This window comes from Bubalus kerabau, chromosome 13 (assembly GCF_029407905.1).
Source record: "Bubalus kerabau isolate K-KA32 ecotype Philippines breed swamp buffalo chromosome 13, PCC_UOA_SB_1v2, whole genome shotgun sequence".
Lineage (NCBI taxonomy): Eukaryota > Metazoa > Chordata > Mammalia > Artiodactyla > Bovidae > Bubalus > Bubalus kerabau.
Window position 1 is genome coordinate 31,648,546 of NC_073636.1, and position 24,959 is coordinate 31,673,504.

General features: G+C 40.6%; 1 protein-coding gene across 1 annotated transcript in view; it reads right to left on the reverse strand.

Moving 5' to 3' along the window:
• Window positions 1–24,959, reverse strand: part of CUBN (cubilin) — a 260,122-nt gene that overhangs the window by 11,564 nt on the left and 223,599 nt on the right. Inside the window, exons 60-62 of the mRNA XM_055543913.1 lie at window positions 12,933–13,141; window positions 2,737–2,899; window positions 2,144–2,349 (exon numbers count right to left, since the gene is read on the reverse strand). Of these exons, the coding sequence (XP_055399888.1) occupies window positions 2,144–2,349; window positions 2,737–2,899; window positions 12,933–13,141 (578 nt within the window). The remainder of the gene's footprint in view (window positions 1–2,143; window positions 2,350–2,736; window positions 2,900–12,932; window positions 13,142–24,959) is intronic.

A 24,959-nucleotide genomic window follows, 5' to 3' on the forward strand; every position in this document is an offset into this window, starting at 1 on the left:
CACTCAGACTCACGTCCATCGAGTCAGTGATGCCATCCAGCCATCTCATCCTCAGTTGTCCCCTTCTCCTCCTGCCCCCAATCCCTCCCAGCATCAGAGTCTTTCCAATGAGTCAACTCTTCGCATGAGGTGGCCAAAGTACTGGAGTTTCAGCTTTAGCATCATTCCTTCCAAAGAAATCCCAGGGCTGATCTCCTTCAGAATGGACTGGTTGGATCTCCTTGCAGTCTAAGGGACTCTCAAGAGTCTCCTCCAACACCACAGTTCAAAAGCATCAATTCTTAGGCGCTCAGCTTTCTTCACAGTCCAACTCTCACATCCATACATGACCACTGGAAAAACCATAGCCTTGACTAGATGGACCTTTGTTGGCAAAGTAATGTCTCTGATTTTCAATATGCTATCTAGGTTGGTCATAACACTTCTTCCAAGGAGTAAGTGTCTTTTAATTTCATGGCTGCAGTCACCATCTGCAATGATTTTGGAGCCCCCAAAAATAAAGTCTGACACTGTTTCCACTGTTTCCCCATCTGTTTGCCATGAAGTGATGGGACCAGATGCCATGATCTTCGTTTTCTGAATGTTGAGTTTTAAGCCAATTTTTTCACTCTCCTCTTTCACCTTCATCAAGAGGCTTTTTAGTTCCTCTTCACTAGGTCAGGGGCAGCGGCCGAGAGTGCCAGGCTGCAATGGCGCAGGAACGGCCAAAAGGAGCTACCCCGCGTCCAAGATCAGGGGCGGCAGCCGGGAGGAGCTACCCCACGTCCAAGGCCAGGGGAGGCGGCCGAGAGGAGCAACCCCACCTCCAAGGAGTGGTGGCTGCGCGGGCGCAGGAGGGCCTAGAGGAGCTATTCCACGTTCAAGGTCAGAAGGGATGGTGGTGAGGAGATACCCCTCGTCCAAGGTAAGGAGCAGTGGCTGCACTTTGCTGGAGCAGCCCTGAAGAGATACCCCTTGTCCAAGGTAAGAGAAACCCAAGTAAGACGGTAGGTGTTGCAAGAGGGCATCAGAGGGCAGACACACTGAAACCATACTCACAGACAACTAGTCAATCACATGATGTTGATGCACAAATCCTCAGGTATTCTGTGACCATCACAGTTTTATGGTCAACAATCTCTTCAACATCTTACCCCATGAGCAATTCAGACTGATCCATTTTTTAAAAAAACAAAACAACTTTTCTCTGTTTTTTAAACCATGAATATAGTCCCCTTAGACTGGTACCAAATGGCTTCTTAACCAAACCCTCCAATTTGTTCTACACACAGATCCCACTGACTACAGACAGGCTTCTGCCTGGAGCACTGCAGGCAGAATGCCAGAGACACACATCAAAAACTCCGGTTAATGGCCTGAAACTATCACATCCTTGTTAATCAGCCATACTCCAATACAAAATGAAAAGTTTTTAAAAATTCAGGTTAATAGGGGAATCCGTCTCTGAGGATGGGGCACAAGAGCAGGCACTTTTCTGTTTTATTTTGTTTTAGTTTATTTTTAATTGGACGATAATTGCTTTGCAATGATGTGTTGGTTTCTGCTGTACAACAATGTGTGCGTGCATGGTACTAGCTCAGTCGTGTCCTACCCTTTGCGATCCCATGGACTGTAGCCCGCAGGCTCCTCTGTCCATGGAATTCTCCAGGCAAGAATACTGCAGTGGGTTGCCATTTCCTTCTCCAGGTCAACAATGTGAATCAGCCATAAGCATACATATCTCCCTGCCTTCTTGAGCCTCCCTCCCATTCCCCTATCCCGCCCCTCTACGTCATCACGGAGCACGGAGCTGGGCTCCCTGTGCTGTGCAGCAGCTTCCCACTGGCCATCTACTTCACACATGGTGGTGTAGATATGCCAGTGCCACCCTCCCAGTTCATCCCACCCTCTCCTTCCCTCTCCATGGCCCTCTCAGGGCCAGGCACTTTTGCCAAGACACCCAGATGTTAAATAGGCACACGACCTACAGACCAAGTGCAGGTTTCTTAATGCCTATAAATAGAGGGTGTCATAAAAGGCTAAAAAGCACATTAGGCTGGAAGTAACTTTGAGAACTTATCCAGTCATGCCCTCATTACTTCAAGTGTTCTGCAAACTCTGATGAAAAGGTTATAGATGTTTCTGTCATTCATACAATTGTTACCTCCGGTGGGTCCTGAAACTCTAAGTAGTTCTGGTTGCAGTCTTGAGAGTGCAGCTGAAATGCCCACACAGTTATCTCGACCTGCTGATGTAGGGGAGCTTCAATGACCCAAGTACAGGTGGCAAGGGGGACATCTGGGTCTGATGAATTGGGTGATGAAATACTTTGTGGGGTCCGAGTTGCATTAAATGTTCCACCACAAGGCACTGAGATGGGAAATAAGAAACAACTTAGAAGACATTTTACTTGTAACTCATCCCACATATAATATTTAAAATTCTATTTTCCTTGTTCTTCCAACCCAAAGGAGCTGTATTTATATCATTCTAGGAAGGATTTACATTATACATTCTTGACTAAGAATTGTACCAAATTTGTACCATGGATTAAACACAAAGTAATTAATAGGGTGTTTAGTAACTGACATTGAGCTTAGATAGTAATTAACATTGCGTTTAGTAATTAACATTGAGGTTAGTAATTAACATTGAGGTTAGTAATTAACATTGAGTATAGATATAATCATGTCATTATTTTGAGTGCATAAATACACATGTGTTTCATAACATGTAAAAATGTCTCAGTTTACTCACTGTCCATGATGGTATATGTAGCATTAAATCCTTCTCTTTCTAAACTCAAGTCACTGACAAATTGAACTGTAAGGAAGTTTCCAGAAGAGATAAAGGGGGCAGGTACGGTGGAACCACAGAATGTTCCAGCCAAGTTGGCATTTTCACTGTCCCCATCATATAACTGAAAAGAAAAACAGCTCATTAGTTATCCATTAGTCACAAAGAAGTTGCATATTTTACACTAAAATGCACATGAAGTTACAAGAGGTCATAGTTAAGAATCTTACACTAATGTTCTTAATGCTGGTTTTAATTTAGGAACTGAATTGTTATCGAATCAATTACGCTATGATGATTTTCAGTAAAAATCTAGTATAATGGCCTAAAATTTTTTTCTCATTGGGAAAGTCATATTTGATTTAAAAAATAATGTCATTAGAGCCACAAACCCATCACCACCTTCACCTCTGTCCCCACTAACGGCGCAGGTCCAAGCCATCGTGACCTCTTGCCTGATTCTCATCGCATCTTCCCATGAATGCCCCCGGTCCTACTCTTGATCCTCTACAGTCCGTTTTCAACACACCAGCCAGAGGATACAGTTTAAGTGTTAGTCAGACCAGGCTGCTGCTCCGCTAAGAACTCTCCTAAGCTCTCCCCACCCACTCAAAGCCGTGACTAAGGCCTCCGAGGCCTGACAGAACCTGCTCCTACTTCTACTCCTGGACTTTCCCAGCTGAACTCTTAATGGCCTCCACTTTGTTTGCTTTGCTCCTGGAGTGAAACAGGTGCTCCGGCATCCTCGCTATTGTATCTGCTGTTTCTTTTGCCTGGAATGTTCTCCTGTTTATTCACGTGGTTTCATTCCCCTCTGTTCTTTTAGGTCTTGACTCAAACATCACTGACTCAGTAGACTTCCCTGACCACTCCCCTCCCCATGTGAGATCTTAGTTTCCCCACCAGGGATCTAACCTGCACCGCCTGCACTGGAGGGTGAAGTCTTAACCACTGGACCACAGGGAAGCCCCCCCAAGTCATCTTTGCGTCAGTTAATGGCTCAAGCCTAGCACCTCAGCCATCCTCGACTGCCCTGCCTCCTTCTGAACCGCCATCGATTCTGCTCCACCTTCATCCTCTGTCTCAAGGGTTCCATCTCCGGTGTCCCCACAGTGGTCCCTCACCTATACTGTTGTAACATTTCTCATAGCCCTGACTCCACAGAGCATTCTCCCCCAAGCTGCCTGAACATCTGTAAGTTTAGAACAGGCAAAGATCCTGCTTGGCCTACAATGTCGCTGGGGATCTCATTGCATCTTCAGTTAAATTCACCCTCTTTAGCATGGTCTGCAAGCCTGCTCTTGTCTGGCCTGGGCTGCTCTTCACACTTGCCCACTCCTCTGAGGTGTGCTGTGCTTAGTCATTCAGTCGTGTCCGACTCCTTGTGACCCTATGGGGGACTGTAGCCCCCCAGGCTCCTCTGTCCATGGGGATTCTCCAGGCAGGAATATTGGAGTGGGTTGCCATGCCCTTCTCCAGGGATCTTCCCAACCCAGGAATCGAACCCAGGTCTCCCTATAACTCCTCCATCCCCTGGCAAGTCTCTCTGAGCTGCTCCTCCTCCCAGGAGCTCTCTCCTCAGCCCTTGGATGGCCCACTCCTCATCATAGGGTCTCCGCTCAGATGCCACCCCTTCAGAGCCCAACTCCACCTAGTGGGCACTCCCCCAGCATCCTCCTGTTTCCTGTTCTCTTCTCTAACTATAACCAAGACCTACCTTGTTTATTGCTTGTTTACTTCTTCTGGTCTCTCCCCCATAAAGCATATAAACCTGTGGGTGGGCGAGGGGACCTCTGACTATTCCCTGTATGTCACCAGCACCCAGAACAACCCCCAGGCAAAGGAGCCTTCAGCAAATGCCCTTCAGCAAATGTTGAAATAGTGAGTGCTTGTATTTTCTCAAACACGTCACTAGAAGACAAAGTGTTCTCCATCTGAGCAATCCCTATTGCACTGCTAAAACAAATATCTGTGTGGATCCAAACACGGAACTGAGAAGAGAACCATGGTGTGTTATTAAGCCTCAGCATCGCCATGATCCCTGACATTATTTTAAAATGCTGGGAATACATCAAACAGAAATGGTTAAAAACAGTCTTGTCAAAATAAACACAAAAATAAATTTCCCACTAGATGGCACTGTGTCTCTCCTTGAACATGATTTTAATAAAATTTTAGTAAGATTTTAAAGCCAAAAGAGACTGAGGGGCTGAGTTATCTAATCCCCTCATTTTACAGAAGAGCAGATTTGCCAAGTTTTAGGCAGTGTACTTTTTCTGGTAAACAAGTTAGGTTTTTATTATAACCATCGCTGCCTGTATAAAATCATGGTCATATCAACAAGCGTTTTTATTCTTGGTGTTGTGTGTCAGGCCTCCAAGCTAGGTCCTGTCTATACAAGGATGCATAAGCACTTCCCATACCTTTAAGACACTAATTTGACTCAGAGATTAATGAGAAGAGGTTCATAAATTAAATATATGTGTGTGTGAATTATACATAAAATAGAGAAATAAGAGTGCTATAGGAGAAGAGTTCAGTGTATGAGGGGAACTCATATGATTGAGTCAGGACAGACCCCACACAGATGCCTGAATTGTGAGTAGAGGCCTTCCAGACCGAGACAACAGGAAGGGTACCCCGGGCAGATGCATCCAGGTGTGGAAGGCCACAGAAGGACAGAAGGCCTGACATGTTTCAACACCTCCCTGCCCTGTGGCCCACCGGCCTGAGGTGAGAGAACAGGTGTGGGGCCAGGGAGTTCATTGGGACAAGGCCGATGCTTCATATGCTTCATGCGAAGGGCCTTGTATCTCCTACAGGAGTTGTAAGATCTGATTTGGGTTTTAAATGGATAAGTGGGCAAAGTGATGGAAAGAAATTACAGTAAGTCCCCAACATACAAACAAGTTCCATTCCAAGAGTGCGTCTGTTAAGTCCAATTTGTTCGTTAAGTCCAACAAAGTTCGCCTAGGTACCCAATTAACACAATCAGCTATATAGTTTGGTACTGTATGAGGTTTATATAGTATGACAGCTGGCATACAGGGGCTGGCACACACAGTCTCATCTTTGAAAGCTCACAATTTGAAGGTTCGTATGTAGAGGACTTTGGAGAAGGCAATGGCACCTCACTCTAGTACTCTTGCCTGGAAAATCCCATGGATGGAGGAGCCCAGTGGGCTGCAGTCAAGGGGTCGCTAAGAGTCCGACAAGACTGAACAACTTCACTTTCACTTTTCACTTTCATGCATTGGAGAAGGAAATGGCAACCTACTCCAGTGTTCTTGCCTGGAGATCCCAGGGACGAGGGAGCCTTGTGGGCTGCCGTCTCTGGGGTCGCACAGAGTTGGACACGACTGAGGTGACTTAGCAACGGCAGCAGCATGTAGAGGACTTACTGTATAACCATGCCCAGCCTCGAGCTGGTGTTCGCATTACTTCACTCACTGCCACAGTAAGATTTCTCCTAATGGAGCTGAAATAGGACAGATGATAGAGGCTCTGGACTCCTGTGTAGGCCAGGCCAGGGTTTTTTCCCTGACGACGCCACGTCTCCACCATTAACTTGGCAGGGCAGCTCTGTAGAGGCTTGCAGGAAGTGCACCGTGCAGCGAGCGCTGCAGGCGGGGGCTCTTACTTGGACGAGGTCAGCAATGGCGTCCTGAGGACTGCCCTGAGGCCCCACAGCATCACCAGCAGCTGCGTGGTGCATTCTGGGAGCACATGTCACTGCCATAACCGCCTAGACCTGGAGCTTGAATTAAGTTCTAAGTCTTGTGGATGGAGAAAAGTGCTGAGAGGAATTTGTTTTCTCAGCTTTTAAACCTCTTTAACAGTGGTGCAGGTTAGAATCTATTTAAGACCCTGAAGGAACTGCGGAAATAATCTGGTGGAAGATAACTTCTGATGATAGCTACTGCCAGATCCTCCCTGATTGGAGCAACTAAAGAAAGCAGGGAAGGAAATTTGGGGGTTTTAACTTCTATGAATTTTTAATGCATGAGGGCAAGAGGTTTTGATATTGGGCTTTAATTCTTTTTAAATTTAACTCTGTAATTTTCCCTGGTGATCCTTGGGTCAAGAAGATCCCCTGGAGAAGGGAATGGCAACCCACTCTGGTATTCTTGCCTGGAGAATTCCATGGATAGAGGAGCCTGGTGGGCTACAGTCCATGGGGTCCCAAAAAGTTGGACACACAACTGAACAATTAACACTTTCATTTTCTCTTTCGTAATTTTAGACATCAGTTTCCTTAGGACTTTATCTTTGAACATTTTCCTGGGAATGTGATAACAGGAGAATTTTAATAGTCTTATTTGAAGACTATGTAGCATCTCAGAGTATCTTCATGAATTCTTTGATCTTACTGTTGAAACGTCTGACAGAGTCTGCTGGACAACATGCCTGGGTATAATTTGGAATGAGAATGAGAGTAGAGTAAATTTTTAGGTTTGGGGTTGAACTTGGATACTTTATAGAATCTTTTGGGGAAAATGTTATCTTGGTCCTAGTGGTTCTAGGTTTTTATTATAACCATCGCTGCCTGTATAAAATCATGTTCATATCCACAAGCGTTTTTATTCTCGGTGCTATGTGCCAGGCTTGGTGCTGTGTGCCTTGGTTCTAGAGCTTGGTCCAAGCTCTAGAACAGCTTGCAAAGGAGCAATGAAGAGAATCAGCTCTAAATGCAGGAGTTTTTAATATAACAACAAAAGTAGTATTATTATATAAAATCAATAATATTATTAATATGATTATTATGTAATTTCAGGCTCTTTTCCAGTGCTTATGGCGGTGTTGGGAATATAGTAAGTACTCAAATTAACATTCATTGAATGAATAAATGGATAGTAGGTGCTATCTTATAAGGATGAAGACCTGATGCCCAATTACTGACCTTCTCCCCAATTACTGACCTTCTCCCCAAAACTGGACAGCCCTCCTCCCATGGCTGATCACAGACTGATGGTTGGGTTAAGACAAAGGTTTTCCATGAGAACTGTATCATCTAGGAAGTGTTTTGCAAAAGTGGGGTGTTCTTGGCTCATCATAGTAGTCTGAGGCTAAAACTGGCACTTAGTGTTCAGAAGCCACACTGCAGAATTCCAACAAAATTCACAGGACAGGTGTGCAGTGTGAAGATTTATATATCCCACATACCTATGAAAGTCCTGCCAGACACGTGTGTAAGAAAACTGTTTAAAATCATTTGGTCCCAGAACCTAAGCTCATTCTGTACATAAACACAAAAATATTTTGCACTGCTTTAGTAAGAACCAAATTTCCAAGAAGGCAATTATTATATAAGTTGAGGGAAGACTATAGTTTTATCTGGAACTATTTGATTTGAATTTTGGAAATTCATATTGTGGATGGGTACTGCCATTATCTTTTAAGTTGCAAATAGAGCCTATGTACTCATACCAGTCCACATTTCTATGTATGCATTTGTCATGATTCCATACATAGGAAGGATTTTAGTACTTAATCAAGTGACTTAGCATAGTCACATCAGAGCATTTACATGTTGATATACACATTATTTTATGGGTTTTCCTTTTATTTCTCCTTTTCGAAGCTTTTAGCATAATTGTAAACTGAAATTATATATGTGGCTAGGCTATGGCACAGATGAGCTTTCACTTCAGATGGTCAAAGGATCATTAGACGATACTGGTTATTCCAAGGGGCGCTGACTGCATTGAGAAGAAGCTGGGCAGTGTTAGAAAGAAGCCCTCCTTTTCCTGTTCCATGTTTCCTAGCAAAGGAATGTCAGTTATGGTCACAAAACTGAGTCCTCTTTGCTGTTTCACTCACTGGTCTCCACAAAGGAATGACTTAACTGATGAATAGGCTGGTGTTCAGAAGCGGGGTATACACCATGCAGCTTGCTTCCCCTCTTCACCCACTTCTCTGTGGTAACCAATCACCCACTGGAAGCTTGCTTTTGTGCTCTTTTTCTGAAATTCAGCTCAGCCATCCCGTCTAGAATGTCTTTCTGAACCCTGGAGTGACAGCACTCATACTTTGGTGTTTTGCTCTATTTTTCTGTGTTTATCGCATTTATTGACTTTGCCATGTTATCCATCTCATCCACTTACAGCTCCATGATTGAAGCTTATCTTTGATTCTCACACCTCAAGTGCCAGGCACAACACCCAACACATAATCATGCCATGTGACTCTTCAGGGAATGGATGTGATGTCAATTTCAACAGCAACCACTCAGTGAAACACATAATTCTCTACTTATTGCGGTTATCTTTTTGTTGTTACTACTGTTGTAGTTGTTTTTCTTAGCCATGTTGGGTGGCTTGCAAGATCTTAGTTCCATGACCCAGGCCCTCGGTGGTGAAAGCCCAAATTCCTAACCACTGGACTGCTGGGAAGTCCCCTATTGCAGTTATGTTAATAACTTTCCAAGTCAACCCTTTCAAAACAATAATGATATAATTACAAATGAATAAAGGATGTGGCATGTTTTCACTTAAATATCTACCTACAGAATTAAATTAACTTTTCTAAAAAGTGATTTGATTAGAATCTCTAAGAAACAGTCTAAAATGAGCCCAGTGTCCTATTTATCACAGTGAATCTCTTTAATAAAGGTACCTCCAGGCCTCACATTCCAAGAACTGTCCTGTGATCTGCCAGATTCATATAAGCTGGAAATGGTGCCAATTGAGGGAAACTGCTTTCCCAAAAAGAAAAACAAAAGTAGATCTGAACAGAATTTCTTTTAAAAAAGAAAGGGCATTTTATATTGAAGCCAGAGAATAGCTCCTTGTTTTCAATATTGTTATGTCTGTCCTAAATAGCTTGAAAACATCTATAAAATTAATGGTTCTTTTCATTTAAAAACAATTTTTTTGCCACCCCATACAGCCTGTGGGATTTTAGTTAGTTCTCCAACCAGGGACTGAACCTGGGCCCTCAGCAGTGAGAGCAGAGTCCTAACCACTGGACTGTCAGGGAGCTTCCAATAGTTCTTTTAATTGTATTATCAAATCACACATAGAAACATATCTTGAGAATAAATCCAGTCAGCCTCCTCCTGGCACAACCACATTCTAAACATCCCCCTTGTATTTACATTCATAATAATGTATATGTAAATCAATTATTCATAATATTTTAAGAAAAGGAGATTCTACAGACTTCGTGGCCATGTAGAGTCACCCAAAATGAGGAAAAAAGAAATAAATTTATTTACAAATTATATGACAGGCACAGTGCTAAATACTCTAACATACCTCATCTTTATCCTCAAAACAGTCTTGCAAGACAGGTACAATTGTGTGATTTTGTTTGTTCGTTTTTCAATAGATGGAGTGATGAGAATCAGGGACATTAGGAAATTTGTCAGGTGGCAAAGTTGGGTTTGAGTCCATATTACCTGCCCTGAAAATGTATTTATCCTCTGGTAAAATTAGCACTCAAACAGCCTTGAACAGCCTTGAGCAGCTCATTGCTGCTCTGGCCACTCTGGTCTCATTCCAGACAAGAAGAATTCACCCTGATCTGACATTTCTTGTTATCTGTAGTCTTTCATGAATTCCTTCTGATCTGGCTTCTGTCCCAAAACTTTATTTAAATGGTTGTCATCCAGTCTAATGAGTTTTTCTTTATCTTAACCTTTCCTGGCCTCTAATTTACAATTTAATAGTACTGACCATCCATCCTTGGTAAAAGACTTTTCTCCCTTGACTTCAGTGATAACTGCATTATTCCTGGTTGGTACATTTTTCTGTGACTTGTCTGTTTCTCTTCCTGATTCTTCTGTCCTTTCCAGCTGTCTCACCCTGGACCTTTCCTGGAGTTGAGCGGGAGCCTGGCTGTCCAGTGCCATGCTATCTCTCTCAAAGAAGCATCTCTCCTGATTTAAGAAACTCTCTTTGCTGCCTTCTCTCTATTTATGCCACTGCCCCCTTGCTGGAGCTCTGGCATTCTCTGCCCCTGGTCAATTTCACTTGTTGGCCCTGCCATCATCCAAATTAAACTTATTCCTGCAAAACCACGGCCTCCTCCTAAGAGTACTGACATTCTTTTGGTCTTCTGGGCATGGTCCTTTTCACAGTGAAAATATAAGACCATCTATAATTAAGTGCCCTGGTAGCTCAGACAGTAAAGCGTCTGCCTACCATGTGGGAGACCAGGGTTCGATCCCTGGGTCAGGAAGATCCCCTGGAGAAGGAAATGGCAACCCACTCCAATACTCTTGCCTGGAAAATCCCATTGATGGAGGAGCCTGGTAGGCTACAGTCCATGGGGTTGCCAAGAGTCAGACATGACTAAGCGACTTTTCTTTCTTTCTTATAATTAAGTGCTCAAATGTGTATTTTGTCTATGACTTTTCTCCCCTTTCTTTTAAAACCAATTTCTGCAAAATTTAAGATGATTTTTGAACTTAAGTTTCTCTCACATCCAGCTTGTCATCAGCACCATCTCTGCACCCTCCTCACTTAAAGGTAATTTCTTCCTGGGCTCCTAACTCCAGCCTCTCCCCGGACCATCCACTCAGAATGCTGAGTCATCTTTCTTAAATACTGTTCTCATCTTATGATTCATTGGAAAACGTGCAATCACTTCTTATTTCCAACTACATAAAATCTAAATGCACTAGCTTGATGTTCTAGATCCTTTATAATCTGGGTATTTCTCCACCTATCCAGTCTTATTTTTTGCTGTGCTTTAACAATAATCTGCCCTGATAAAGTCAACCTCTTCACTCATTCAACTTCAATGCCTTTTCTGCCTCACCTAGAATGCCCTCTGTCCCAACTTGAATAAAGGTTCTCTTCATTCTATGTATCTTTCTTGTTCCCACCAAATCATCATGAACCATCCTCCCTTTTAAACTTGCTCATGGCTTCAAGCCTATGCCCAGTGTACAGAATATCAACTCTCCTGAACTACCTGGTGTTGATTCGCATGTATTATCCTTTAACTGTGCAACCAACTTTAAGCTCCTCCTGAACAAAAAGAGTGCCTGTTGTTTACCCCCAACAGTGTAGTGGAGTATATTGATTGATGCTGCTTAGCACTTTTAATCTAAATGCATATATCCTGATAAATACAATGATTTAATATTAAAGAGTCATTTAAATATTAAAAAGTTTCTTGATTTATTTCTAATGGGACTTCAGAAGTAAGATATTTTTCACATCTAAAAGTAATATATTAAATAAGTAAATATCCAAACTTTAAAAATAGATGAAGGAAGGAGTGATGATTTGCATATAGACACTGTCATTTATTTTAGATTTTGCCTAAGGTCCTTTGATAATGTCTTTCCAGAGGACCCATCATGCCGTAAATTATCTCTTGACAAGGCTTGGAGGAACAGTGAATCTTAAAGCTAATGTTAGAAGCTACACAAAATTTTTGACTCATTCCTGTCAGAGATTATTTTGATGTGAAGATAGGGCAGTTGCAGTATCATTCATTACATCAGAGGACCTCCAACCCTTAGGCCATGGACCAGTACTGGTCCATGGCCTGTTAGGAACCAGGCCACATAGCAGGAGGTGAGCAGTGAGCAAGTGAATGAAGCTTCATCTCTATTTACACCTGCTCCCCATGGCTTGCATCACCACCTGAGCTCCGCCTCTGATCAGATTGGCTGCAGGATTAGATTCACATAGGAGCATGAACCCTAACCCCAAAAGTCAAGGCAGAATATCCTGAGATTGCCACAAAACAGAAATAAGAAAGAAAGTGAAGTCACTCAGTCGTGTCCAACTCTTTGTGACCCCATGGACTGTAGCTTACTAGGCGCCTCTGTCCATGGAATTTTCCAGGCAAGAGTACTGGAGTGGGTTGCCATTTCCTTCTCCAGGGGATCTTTCCAACCCAGGGATTGAACCCAGGTCTCCCACACTGCAGGCAGACGCTTTAGTATAATAAATATAATGCACTTGAATCATCCTGAAACCATCTTCCACTGCCCTCATCCATGGAAAAACTGTCTTCCATGAAACCCATCCCTTGTGCCAAAAAGGTTGGAGACTGCTGCTTTACATCATCAAAGAACAGGTCATTTAAACAATTAATAGTACTCACAACTTTCAGGACTTTATGTGTGGTATAAACTGGAATACATCATGAAAAAGTCTGGATTAGAAGACTCTTGTTAAAGAACATAATAGCTTTACCTTGACATAATCATAAATGCATCTTCGCAAAGTAGTTGCTGCCTCCAGAGCAAATGTATGGAAGGTGAGTTTGATGACTTTGTTCACGGGGGCAGTGATGAACCACACACAATTTAAACTCTTGTCATACCTCCCATTAGAATCAGAATCAGGGGAGGCAAAGGAATGATCTGAACCTGTCAGATAACCACCACATCCTTGCTGAGGCCCTGTGTTAAAACAAAAAAAGACACATCAATATGCAGAGCAAAGAAAGTAAATTTTAAATTTTATGTGGAGGATTTTTAAAATCATATAGTTTCTTTCTTCTGTCACACTTTGATGAACATTATCAGGTTGTTTGCAGGCTTCATCGAGCTTATGCAAGCGCGGGTGCCCCCTGCCTTAGCGTCTTTGTTATTTATTTCCTCTTCAATCACTGATCTGTCAGCCTCTACCAACTCACATCTAGTTGCCTAGAAAAGTGGGTAAACAGATATGGTCCTACATGCATTTTTAGAACGCTTGATATGATTTACCGGAATTTTTTTTACCCTTGCAAAATCCAATTTTATACAAAATAAAGTATTTTGCATAACAAAACTGATGGAAACTGTGAACACATTTTACCTTTATGTTCTGCTTTCATGAACACTATCAGATTGAAAACTGAATTTAAGAAGAATTTCCCCCACATGCCAAGAAAATTGGCTCTCAAGATATCTTTTATTTAAATAGCCTGGTAGGAAGAGGCTGAGAGGCATTTAACACTCCATTCCACTTAATATTAAACTGTACTCTATATTTGAATCCTTCTTTTTCCAAAAATATGGGAAAGCTGAAGAAGAGGAACTTTGAGAAAAATATATACTTTGAAATGAAAACTCTGAAATTCAGAATAAAAATACAAAAGAGAGATAAGAATACTCTCACTGCTTAGTTACAAAAAAAATATGGCACAGACTCCTCAGAGCACAGGATTTAGTTTTTTCCACTCCACAGCCTAAGTTGATGCTTTGGAAAGGAAGAAAAACTTTATTGGTAATTTTGAAATGAATACATGAGACTGAATTAAGGTCAAAACAGCTCTAGGAGGAATGGAGATGAAATAGGCATTCAAAGTAGTATTCATAAAGCTTGCAATCTACACAAATACTCAGCATTACAAGTTGCATAGTTAAATTCACTGACAGTGGTCTTCCATTTATTTACCTGTCTCATTTCATTTAATACTAATATTAATGTTAATGTTAAATGTGAAAGGGTTGCTTTCAACATTAGGGGGCGCTACGGTTCAGGACTTGGCTCTTGGTAGGCAAGGCAAACAATGGCTGCCGACACGGGATGCAAAAGATACCAAATGCTCAGAGCGTTTTCCAGCATAGGCGCCTTATTTAGTAAGTCAAGCTACCCTGTCGTAGCTTCTAAGTGAAGTACAACTACAGATTATTTGCACTGTCAGGTGTTTCCTGGAGTTGAAATGCTTCCAAACGTCCAGTCCCTGATATATCCATAAGCAGCATCTGGAGCAAAATTATTCTGAAACCCTAAGCAATGCTAATCACTCTATTCCTATGAAAGTGAAGTGAAAGTCGCTCAGTCGTGTCCGACTCTTTGACCCCATGAACTATACAGTCCATGGAATTCTCCAGGCCAGAATACTGGCGTGGGTAGCCGTCCCCTTCTCCATGTTATCTTCCCAACCCAGAGACTGAACCCAGGTCTCCTACATTGCAGGCAGATTCTTTACCAGCTGAGCCACCATGGATTCCTAGGCAACAGGTCTGCAAAGTGAAGAAAGAAATGGAGATTGCACAGTTTTTGCTCCAATGTGGACTGACTGTTACAAAGGCAACCACTTAGGCTTATTGAAAAGCCTGACACGGAAGAACAATTACTAAGGGTATTAATGAATTGAGAAATTCATTTACCTATTAAATAACGTTTTGTTTGTTAGTCAAGGAAATATATTTATTATTTCTTAATTTTTGTTGGTGTGTTGTTCGTTTACAATGTTGTGTTAGTTTCAGGTGTACAGCAAAGTGAATCAGTCATACGTATACATACATCCACTCTTTTTAGATTCTATTCCCATATAGGCCATTACAGAGTATTGAGTAGAGTTCCCTGTGCTATACAGTAGATTCTTATTAGTTACCTGTATTTATATTTAGTGTTGAGATGGGAAAAGATGAATGGTATTCCAATAGCAGTGATGTCATAAAATCAATAATGATGATACCATTTAGAAATGACAGGTGCCATAAAAGTGGCAGAGGTAAATTTTGCAAGAAAGGGAGACTATTATTTCAGGCCAAGAGGATCTAGAATGTTCAAGGAGGAGGTGACATTTGATCTGTATCTTAAAGGATAAACTGGACAAGACCATAGAGAAATGAGGTTGGTATTGGCAAGTCCAGGCTGAAAGAGTTTGTAACCAAAGGTTAAGTGGACAAGGATTTACATTTATAGAATCTGATCTATAGACTTTATTCTATAGCTAGTAGGGATTCACTTGAAAGGTTTTTGATCAGAGGAGTGGTAGGGTCAGGATGAATGCACTTTCTCATCAAGTCCAATCTAGAAATGCATCTGGAGGAGATGAAACCAGACCTGAGCATATGGCTGTGGTCTGGGCTGGAGGAAGTAGGGGAAGTGAGAATTGGAGGTCTGTACTCAGGCAAACTGGACTGCTGGGCTTTAGTCTATTAATACATCAGCTCCAACAACTAAATGCTATTTTTAAAAAAACTTAAGCTCTATGTTTTAATCACCACTTGCTTATTAATTGTTACTAGTTAAGTTAATAAGGATAGAATGACAATTATACTGAGCACTGCAAGCGCCATTATATACCTTATTGCTGATATATACAAGATAAGATACACACTTATTAGATACAAGACTACTCCTATTGCTACGACTGCTACTAATGTCTTAAGAAAGAGACATCCTGCCTTCAGGGAATCCCAGAGCAGAATCCGCAGCTCACTGATGTGCACTGGCACAGGCTTAACTCTTCAGTCTGTCTCTCTGCAGTGCTCTAGAATGGACAGAGTATATTTTTCTGTCCACTTGATGCTAGATTTGACTATGTGACTTGCTTGAGACAATGGAATATTAGCGGCCATGAAATAGGAAGAGCACATTTAAATGTGCTGATGCTCTTTGGCTTGGACTTTTGTGCTTGTGTGATCCACCAAGAGCTCATGCCCTGGGGACTTGCATGGAAAGCAGACCCAGCCCTAGCCCATACTATAGAGCCAAACATGCTCAACTTGCTTCCTGAAACATGCAAGCAAACCAGCCTGATGATCCATGAGTAATAAAATGAATATTCCAGGTATAAGCCACTGCATTTTGGATAATCTGTTATACGGCATTATTGTGGCAATAACTGACCAATACAAAAATAGCTTTTTCCAGTTATCAAACTATAATAGAGTACATTGACTCATAAAATGAACACACAGAATAAAGAAAATGGAGAACTAAAATTATTGTCAGATAATCCTGGCCCAAATAGTCAAATAACTGAAGTAAATATAACATTATATGAGTGAGTTATATAATTCAAATTCTATATATGAGTAAACATATTATATGAATAAATAGTCAAATAATTGACGTAAACACAATATGATATGAGTAAATATCTTTCAGTGTTTCTGGCATAGGAAATGGAATGGTTATGCTTGCTCTGATTCCCCACTTTGATATTTAAACCTAGCATAACTGCTCTGTGCTTCTGCCCCTCCTAAGGCAAGATGGAAATGGAAGCCTATGTCTTTGAGGAAATATAAAGACAAATATTATCAAAGGAAGGATTCTTTACCAAAAAGTACTACTGCCATGTTACTATTTCTGAATTTCAACAATAGTAGGATACAGGGGGAGAAAAAGGCAGAATTCTGTAACAATGAAATAGTGTCATATATTTGTTTACTATATCAGTATTTTAGAATTCCTTTTTTGAGCTAGTTTATGACTTTAACCTTGACATGTTCTTTAGCATCACAAACTCACCATCTTTCTTGTCACTACTCATGTTTCTACTGTCCAGCCAGCTCCCACCCATCAGCAACTTCCTAGTCAGTCAAGTTGTGTCAGAAGCACTCTGGAAGACCCACTCTGTGCCAGAGAACAAATGTCATTCTAATCTCCTAACCAAAGAAGAAACACTTCCTACAAAAGAGCTGTGTCTTTAGAGAAAGCAAATGTTGGTTGGGCTTCCCTAGTAGCTCAGCTGGTAAAGAATCCGCTTGCAATGCAGGAGACCCTGATTTGATTCCTGGGTTGGGAAGATCCCCTGGAGGAGGGATAGGCTACCCACTCCAGTATTCTTGCCTAGAGAATCACATGGACAGAGGAGCCTGGTGGGCTACAGTCCATGGGGTTGCAAAGAGTCGGACACGACTGAACAACTAAGCACAATGTTTGGCTAAAGAAATATTGGAAATACAAACTCACAGAAAGCATTGAGATCTGGGTCCAGATCTACTTAATTAAAAATCAGTAACTGAATCCTCAATTGTCTCCCTCCAATTATGAAACTTCAGAGTGAAGTTCAAGCCAGAATAAATCTGATGATAAGAAATAGCTATCTTATCTAAGAGAAAACATCTGGAAGGCTTCAGTGGAGGCAGATACATTTCTAAACAATTATCTTGAGAACTGACATTTCTGCAGCTGACATTGGAGGAGGCTGACATTTTATAGAGGTCTTCTGGATAGGATCTCCATCCATCTCTGGACAACCGCTACTTGGACAGATAGTCACGGGCCAGCTGGACTTTCAGATAAGGATCGGCCTGACTTCAGGCATTTTCCTGTTCCCCAGCGTGTAGTTGAAGGGAGCAGAACATAAGCACAGGAAACAGAACACAAACGCATTTAAAGCTGGTGCCTTAGGGAAATGGGAGTTCCGTAATCCTGTCTTTGAGTACATCTTACTATGATTTTCAAAGCTGCAGTGTATAACTGCCCTACAGCAGTGAATTCATTTAAAAAGTTCAACTAAGCTTCAGATGAACATGTCTTGCCTTTTTCACTAAAAGTAAACTGGAGTTGTTATTCTACTCCCTTGGCTTCCCTGATAGCTCAGTTGGTAAAGAATTCGTCTGCAATGCAGGAGACCTGGGTTCAATTCCTGGGTCAGGAAGATCCCATGGAGAAGGGAAAGGTTACCAACTCCAGTATTCTTGTATGGTGCATTCCAAGGACTGTATAGTCCATGGGGTTGCGAAGAGTCAGACACAACTGAGCAAATTTCACTTCACCACTTCACTTCACTTCATTCTACTCCCTAACCCTAAACATGACCGACTACAAGGACAATTCAGTCACTTAGTGGTGTCCAGCTCTTTGTGACCCCATGGACTGCAGCACACCAGGCCTCCCTGTCCATCACCAACTCCCAGAGTTTACTCAAACTCATGTCCATTGAGTCGGTGATGCTATCCAACCATCTCATCCTCTGACGTCCCCTTCTCCTCCTACCTTCGATCTTTCCCAGCATCAAGGTCTTTTCAAATGAGTCAGTTCTTTGCATCAGGTGGCCAAAGTACTGGAGTTTCAGCTTCAGCATCAGCCCTTCCAATAAATATTCAGGATTCATTTCCTTTAGGATGGACTGGTTTGATCTCCTTGCAGTCCAAGGGACTCTCAAGAGTCTTCTCCAACACCATAGTTCAAAAGCATCAATTCTTCAGTGCTCAGCTTTCTTTAGTCCAACTCTCACATCCATGCATGAGTACTGGAAAAACCATAGCTTTGACTAGATGAAACTTTGTTGGCAAAGTAATGTCTCTGCTTTTGAATATGCTGTCTAGATTGGTCATAACTTTCCTTCCAAGGAGTAAGCGTCTTTTAATTTCATGGCTGCAGTCACCATCTGCAGTGATTTTGGAGCCCCAAAAATGAAGTCTCTCACTGTTTCCATTGTTTCCCCATCTATTTGCCATGAAGTAATGGGACCAGATGCCATGATCTTCGTTTTCTGAATGTTGAGTTTTAAGCCAACATTTTCACTCCCCTCTTTCACTTTCATCAAGAGGCTCTTTAGTTCTTCTTCACTTTCTGCCATAAGGGTGGTGTCATCTGCATATCTGAGGTTATTGATATTTCTCCTGGCAATCTTGATTCCAGCTTGTGCTTCTTCCAGTCCAGGGTTTCTCATGATGTACTCTGCATATAAGTTAAATAAGCAGGGTGGCAGTATACAGCCTTGACATACTCCTTTCCCAATTTGGAACCAGTCTGTTGTTCCATGTCCAGTTCTAACTGTTGCTTCCTGACCTGCATACAGATTTCTCAAGAGGCAGGTCAGGTGGTCTGGTATTCCCATCTCTTGAAGAATTTTCCACAGTTTGTTGTGATCCACACAGTCAAAGGCTTTGGAATAGTCAATAAAGCAGAAGTAGATATTTTTCTGGAACTCTCTTGCTTTTTTGATGATCCAGTGGATGTTGGCGATTTGATTTCTGGTTCTTCTGCCTTTTCTAAATCCAGCTTGAACATCTGGAAGTTCACGGTTCACATACTGTTGAAGCCTGGCTTGGAGAATTTTGAGCATTACTTTGCTAGCTTGTGAAATGAGTGCAATTGTGTAGTAGTTTGAGCTTTCTTTGGCATTGCCTTTCTTTGGATTGGAATAAAAACTGACCTTTTCCAGCCTGTGGCCACTGCTGAGTTTTCCAAGTTTGCTGGCATATTGAGTGACCAAGGACATGAGTTTGAGCAAATTCTAGGGGACAGTGAAGGACAGGGAAGCTGCAGTCTGGGGGTCACAAAGGGTCAGACAGGACCGAGCAACTGAACAACCACCACCTTAAACAGACACCACCTTTTAAGTGTCGTATTTATGTTTGCAAGGAAAAAAAAATCTAAATTCTAAATGGTTTCTGTATCCTGAGTTAGGCTTTTTGTTTGTTTTTAGTAATTTCACTCAGATTGACTTACCTTAGACATCTCATTTTGAGACTCAGTCTAGTTTAACATAGAATGTGTACTTAGTCCTGTCATATTTGGGACACATTAAGCCAAAATACTAACAGAAACATAATTTCAGCGGTTAATCATGAGCTATAGTCACAAGAAAAAGAGCCATACAATGCATAGAGAATTTAAGGTAAGGAAAAGGATATCATTAACTTTTAATTTATTTTGCATTATTTTGGTATTACTGAAAACACTTTATGTATGCATTAATAGTCTCTTCCTGAAAATGAAGGGCACTTCATGAAAATCAGTCTCACCAACTTTGAAATTTTTAAAATGCCTTATTAAGTAATAGTGATATAATCATGTCAATTGATGCAGGAAGAGGATTGACAAGATCCAACATACATCATGACATAAACTCAGAAAACTAGGAATAGAAAGGAATTTTCTCAACTTGATAAAGAGCATCTATTGGGTTGGTCCAACAATTCATTTGGGTTTTTCCATAGGCTATTACGGAAAAATACGAGCAAAATTTTTGGCCAATCCAATGCAAAAAAACCTATAGTTAACACGGTACTTAAGGGTGAAAACTATATGCTTTCTTCCTAAGATCAGGAACAAGACAAGGACATCTTTTTCTCACTACTCATATTCAACAAAGTATTGGAAACTCTTGCTATCATAATAGACAAGAAAAAAAAATGCAGACTGCAGAGGAAGAAATAGAAGTGCCCCTATTTGCAAATGCAGAAAATCCCAAGGACTCTGCATAAAAATTCCTAGAATTAACAAGTGAGTTCAGCAAGAATTCATGATACAAGTACAATATACACAAAAGTCAATCACATTTCTATAAACTAACAATGAACATATGGAAAGTGAAATTAAAAACACAATTGTTTTAAAGAAGATAAAATACTTCGGTATACACTTGATGAAATATATATAGAATTTACGTGCTGAAAATTACAAATTGTTTAAAAAAATTAAAGATCTACATAAATGGTGGGACATATGTATTTATGGATTGGAAGACTCAGTCTAGCAAAGAGGTCAACTATTCCCCAAAATGATTCATAGTTTTGATTGTAATTCCTATCCAAACCCCAGCAAGATTTTTCTGTTGACATTAAGAAAGCTTATTTTAAAGCTCAAGATAATAGAACATTATTATCATCAAGATAATAGTATAACAGTAGTACACCAAGATAACAGAACATTATTCAGGGCTAAAAAATGAACTATCAAGCCATGAAAAGACATAGTAATATACAACTTAATGTATGTTAGTAAGTGAAAGAAGCCAATTTGAAAAGGCTATATACTGTATGATTCCATCTGGATGACATTCTGGAAAAGGCAAAACTAATGACAAAACGGTAAAAGGATCACTTATTTTAAAATTTACATTGAAAGGCACAGGCTCTTGAATTGCTAAAACAATCTTGACAAAGAAGAATAAATTAGAAAGGATCGATCCACCTGTTACTATACAGCTACAGTCATCCAGATAGTATGATATTAACAGAAAGTTAAATGGATTAATGGAAAAGAAGAGAACACCAGAAATAAGTTTACACAAATATGTCCAAGTGATTCTTTGTTGTTCAGTTGCTAATTCGTGTCCGACTCTTTTGCAACCCCAAGGACTATAGCCCATGAGGCTCCTCTGTCCATGGGGCTTCCTAGGCAAAAATACTGGAGTGAGCTGCCATTTTTCTCTTAGGAATCTTCCTGACCCAGGCATTGAACCTATGTCTCCTACCTGCTTGACAGATGGGATTCTTAACCACTGAGTCACTTGGGAAGCCCAAGTGATTCTTTACAAAGATGCAAAAGCAATTTAATGGAGGAAAGACAGTCTTATCAACAAATGCTGACAGAGAATTTGGACATTCAGAAGCAAAAACTAATTCCAACCTAAACCTCAGATCTTAAATAAAAATTAGTTCAAAACAGATCCTAAACATAAGTGAAAAATGTAAAACCATAAAACTTTTAGAGGAAATCAAAGTAGAAAATATTTGAGACCTCAGGATAAGTTAAGAGTTCTTAGCCTTGTTATCAAAACACTGTACTTAAAAGGAGAAACCAATATGCTGGATTTTGTCAAAATTAAAAACTTTTGTTCTAAGAAAAGCTCTGTTAAGAAGACAAAAAGGCAATCTATGGACTGGAGAAAATGTTTGCAAATCACATACCTGGAAAAGACAACTACTGAGAATACATGGAGAAGTCTCAAAAGCCGACAGTGGAAAAACAAATAACCCAGTTAGAAAATGGGAAAAAATTATGAACATATACTCCACCAAAGAAGACAGACATGTGACAAATAAAGCACATGAAAACTCTTCACCATTAGGGAAATGTAAATTAGTATCATAATGAGATGTTAATGCACATCTGTCAGAATGGTTAAAATACACACCTACATGCACACACGCTCAGCGATAGCTCATTGTAGAGTACCACACTCCACGATGCAATGAGCACAGTGAGGGAAACCAGAGTGTGGCCCACAGAAAGTGTTCTCTGACGACTTTCTAACCAAAATGATAGAACACCGATGACAATGAAATAGCATCTTAAAGTGCTGAGTGAAAATAGGTGGCAAACTAGACCTCTATATTCAGAGAAAAAAAACCCCACGAAATTTAAGACAGAATCAAGCTGTTTTCAGAAAAACAAAAGCCAAAAGACATTTTTATCAGAATATTTGATATAAATTTAGCAAAGCACTAAAGGGAGTTCTTCATAAAGAAATAAATTTAAGCCAGATGGAAGCATAGAAATTCAGGAAGAAAAGAACAGCAGCAATGGTAGATATTAATTATGTAAAACAATAAAAATGTTTTATATGCTTAAAACATATGTAGAATTTAAATAATTAAATAATGGCTATTAATAGCACAGAAGACAGGAAGCGCGTTAATGGATTTAAAATGTTGCATTTGTCATGTCATGGTAAAAGGACTAGTTTTAAACTAGATTCTGATGAGTAAAGGGGGAATGTTATAATCTCTAAGGTAATAACTAAGAGAAACTGCATACATAGGTAATAGTATTTAAAAGAGAGTGATAATTGATTAATTCAGAAAAGGCCAAAAAAGATAGCTAAAGAAAGATGAGAACATATGGGACAAACAGAAAACAATACAGTGGTCTATTTAAACCCAATAATGTTAGTAATTTTATCAGATGTAAATATGATACATTCTCCAACGGAAAGACAAAGAAACCAAAACGCAAATACATTCTTTGGAGTATAGCAATGTTCAAAATGGAGAGATTGAAAGATATGTCATGAATTGAAAGAAAGCTAGGGAAAGAAAGCCATACTAAGTCAGCAATAGTAGACATTAAGGTCAAAAAGAAAAAAGGGCCTTGCAGAATGACAAGAGTCAATTCACCAGGAAGACATAATAATTTTAAATGTAGATGTGCCACACATTACATTGCCTCAAAGGAAAATAAGACCAAAATTCTGAGCTTCTAATTGTCCTATATGCCTACCCACTGGATGACTTAGAGTCACCAAATTCTCCATACCAAAACCAAAAGTTCTTATTTCCTGCTGTGAAACCTGGTCCCCTCCTGTAAGTTTATATTTGAATAGTGGTATCACAAGATATTGCCCAGAAACCTTAGTAGCATCATGCTTTCCTTTTTCCTCATTCGTGTTCAAAGACTACTGCGTCCTCTTGATTCTTCATCTTAAATGCTTCTCCTTTCAATGTCTTTATTTTTGCATTATCACTGTTCTCATCATCCCCTACCTAAATGACTGCAATGCTTTCCCAAATTTTCTCGGCCTAAAATGCTGCTCCTACTTCAAAACTGATGCTGGGAAAGATTGAAGGCAGGAGGAGAAAGGGATGACAGAGGATGAGATGGTTGGATGGCATCACCGACTCAATGGACATGAGTTTGAGTAAACTCCGGGAGTTGGCGATGGACAGGGAGGCCTGGCATGCTGTAGTCCATGGGGTCACAAAGAGTCGGACACAACTGAGAGACTGAACTGGACTGAACTGAACTGACCTGACTTCAGAACATCCTCCTCACAGGTGCTAGAATGTGCTTTCTAACCCAAATCATATTAGATCATAGGACTCTCCAGCCTCCAGACAATTGATGGTTCTCTTTGCTTGTGGTATGCAGCCCAGCATGTCCACCCCTGCCTGTCTCTCCTGTCTCAGCCCCTACTGTCCTCCACCCGACACCCCAAAGCTTTACTAACAACGAGCAGGCCAGTCTGCAACCTCTGAAATGGGAAGCCTCTGCAACTTTGTACAAGCTTTTTCTTCTCCATAAAATGCCTATTTTCCCAACAAATGCCTTCTCAGTCTTCTGAGTTACTATTATTTGTATCTAAAATTTATTCCATTCTAAATGAGTCACAGCTCTATGAGGTAGTTACTATTGGTGGCCCACTGTACAGATGAGAAAGTCAAGAGGATAAGTGACTGTTCAGGGTCAAACTTGCTGGGACGTGTAAAGACTGAGTCTGAACCTAGAAAGTCTAGCTCTAGGGCTTGCACTATGTTTATGAAGCACTAACTACAAGTCAGGAGTCATCATTCTCTGCAGTGCTTTCTGGAACTTTTTTTCCTGTGTTTTTTAAAAATTTTACTCAATGTACTTCAGATCCCTTTCTTCCTGCCTCTGCTGTCCTCTGCACATACTTCTGGCAAAAGCATTTGCCGTGCATAATTTACAATTATTTCCTGACTCTTGAATAAGATTCTCAAAAACATGGACCTTGTTGAATTCATCTTTGTGTCCCCAAAGAAAAGCTCACTGCCTGCATAGTAAATGGTGAATGCTATTGAATAAGCAATAAAGGAATGCATAGAAAATATATAGATAGTTCTTACTGGATGGATCTTTGCTGTCTAATCTAAGTTTATAAGGGGAAATCTTGGGACTAAATATATTTCTTGAATTATAAAGTTGTAACTATGTTGTAAACACATTATTCATGTGTTCATGTGTGTGTATGTCTATACATAACTTTCTGGTTTTACGTATTAGCCTGTTTCAAAGCTAACTTAGTTGACTTTTGTGGCATATCTCATTGTGAAGAAACAATTAGCAGAACAA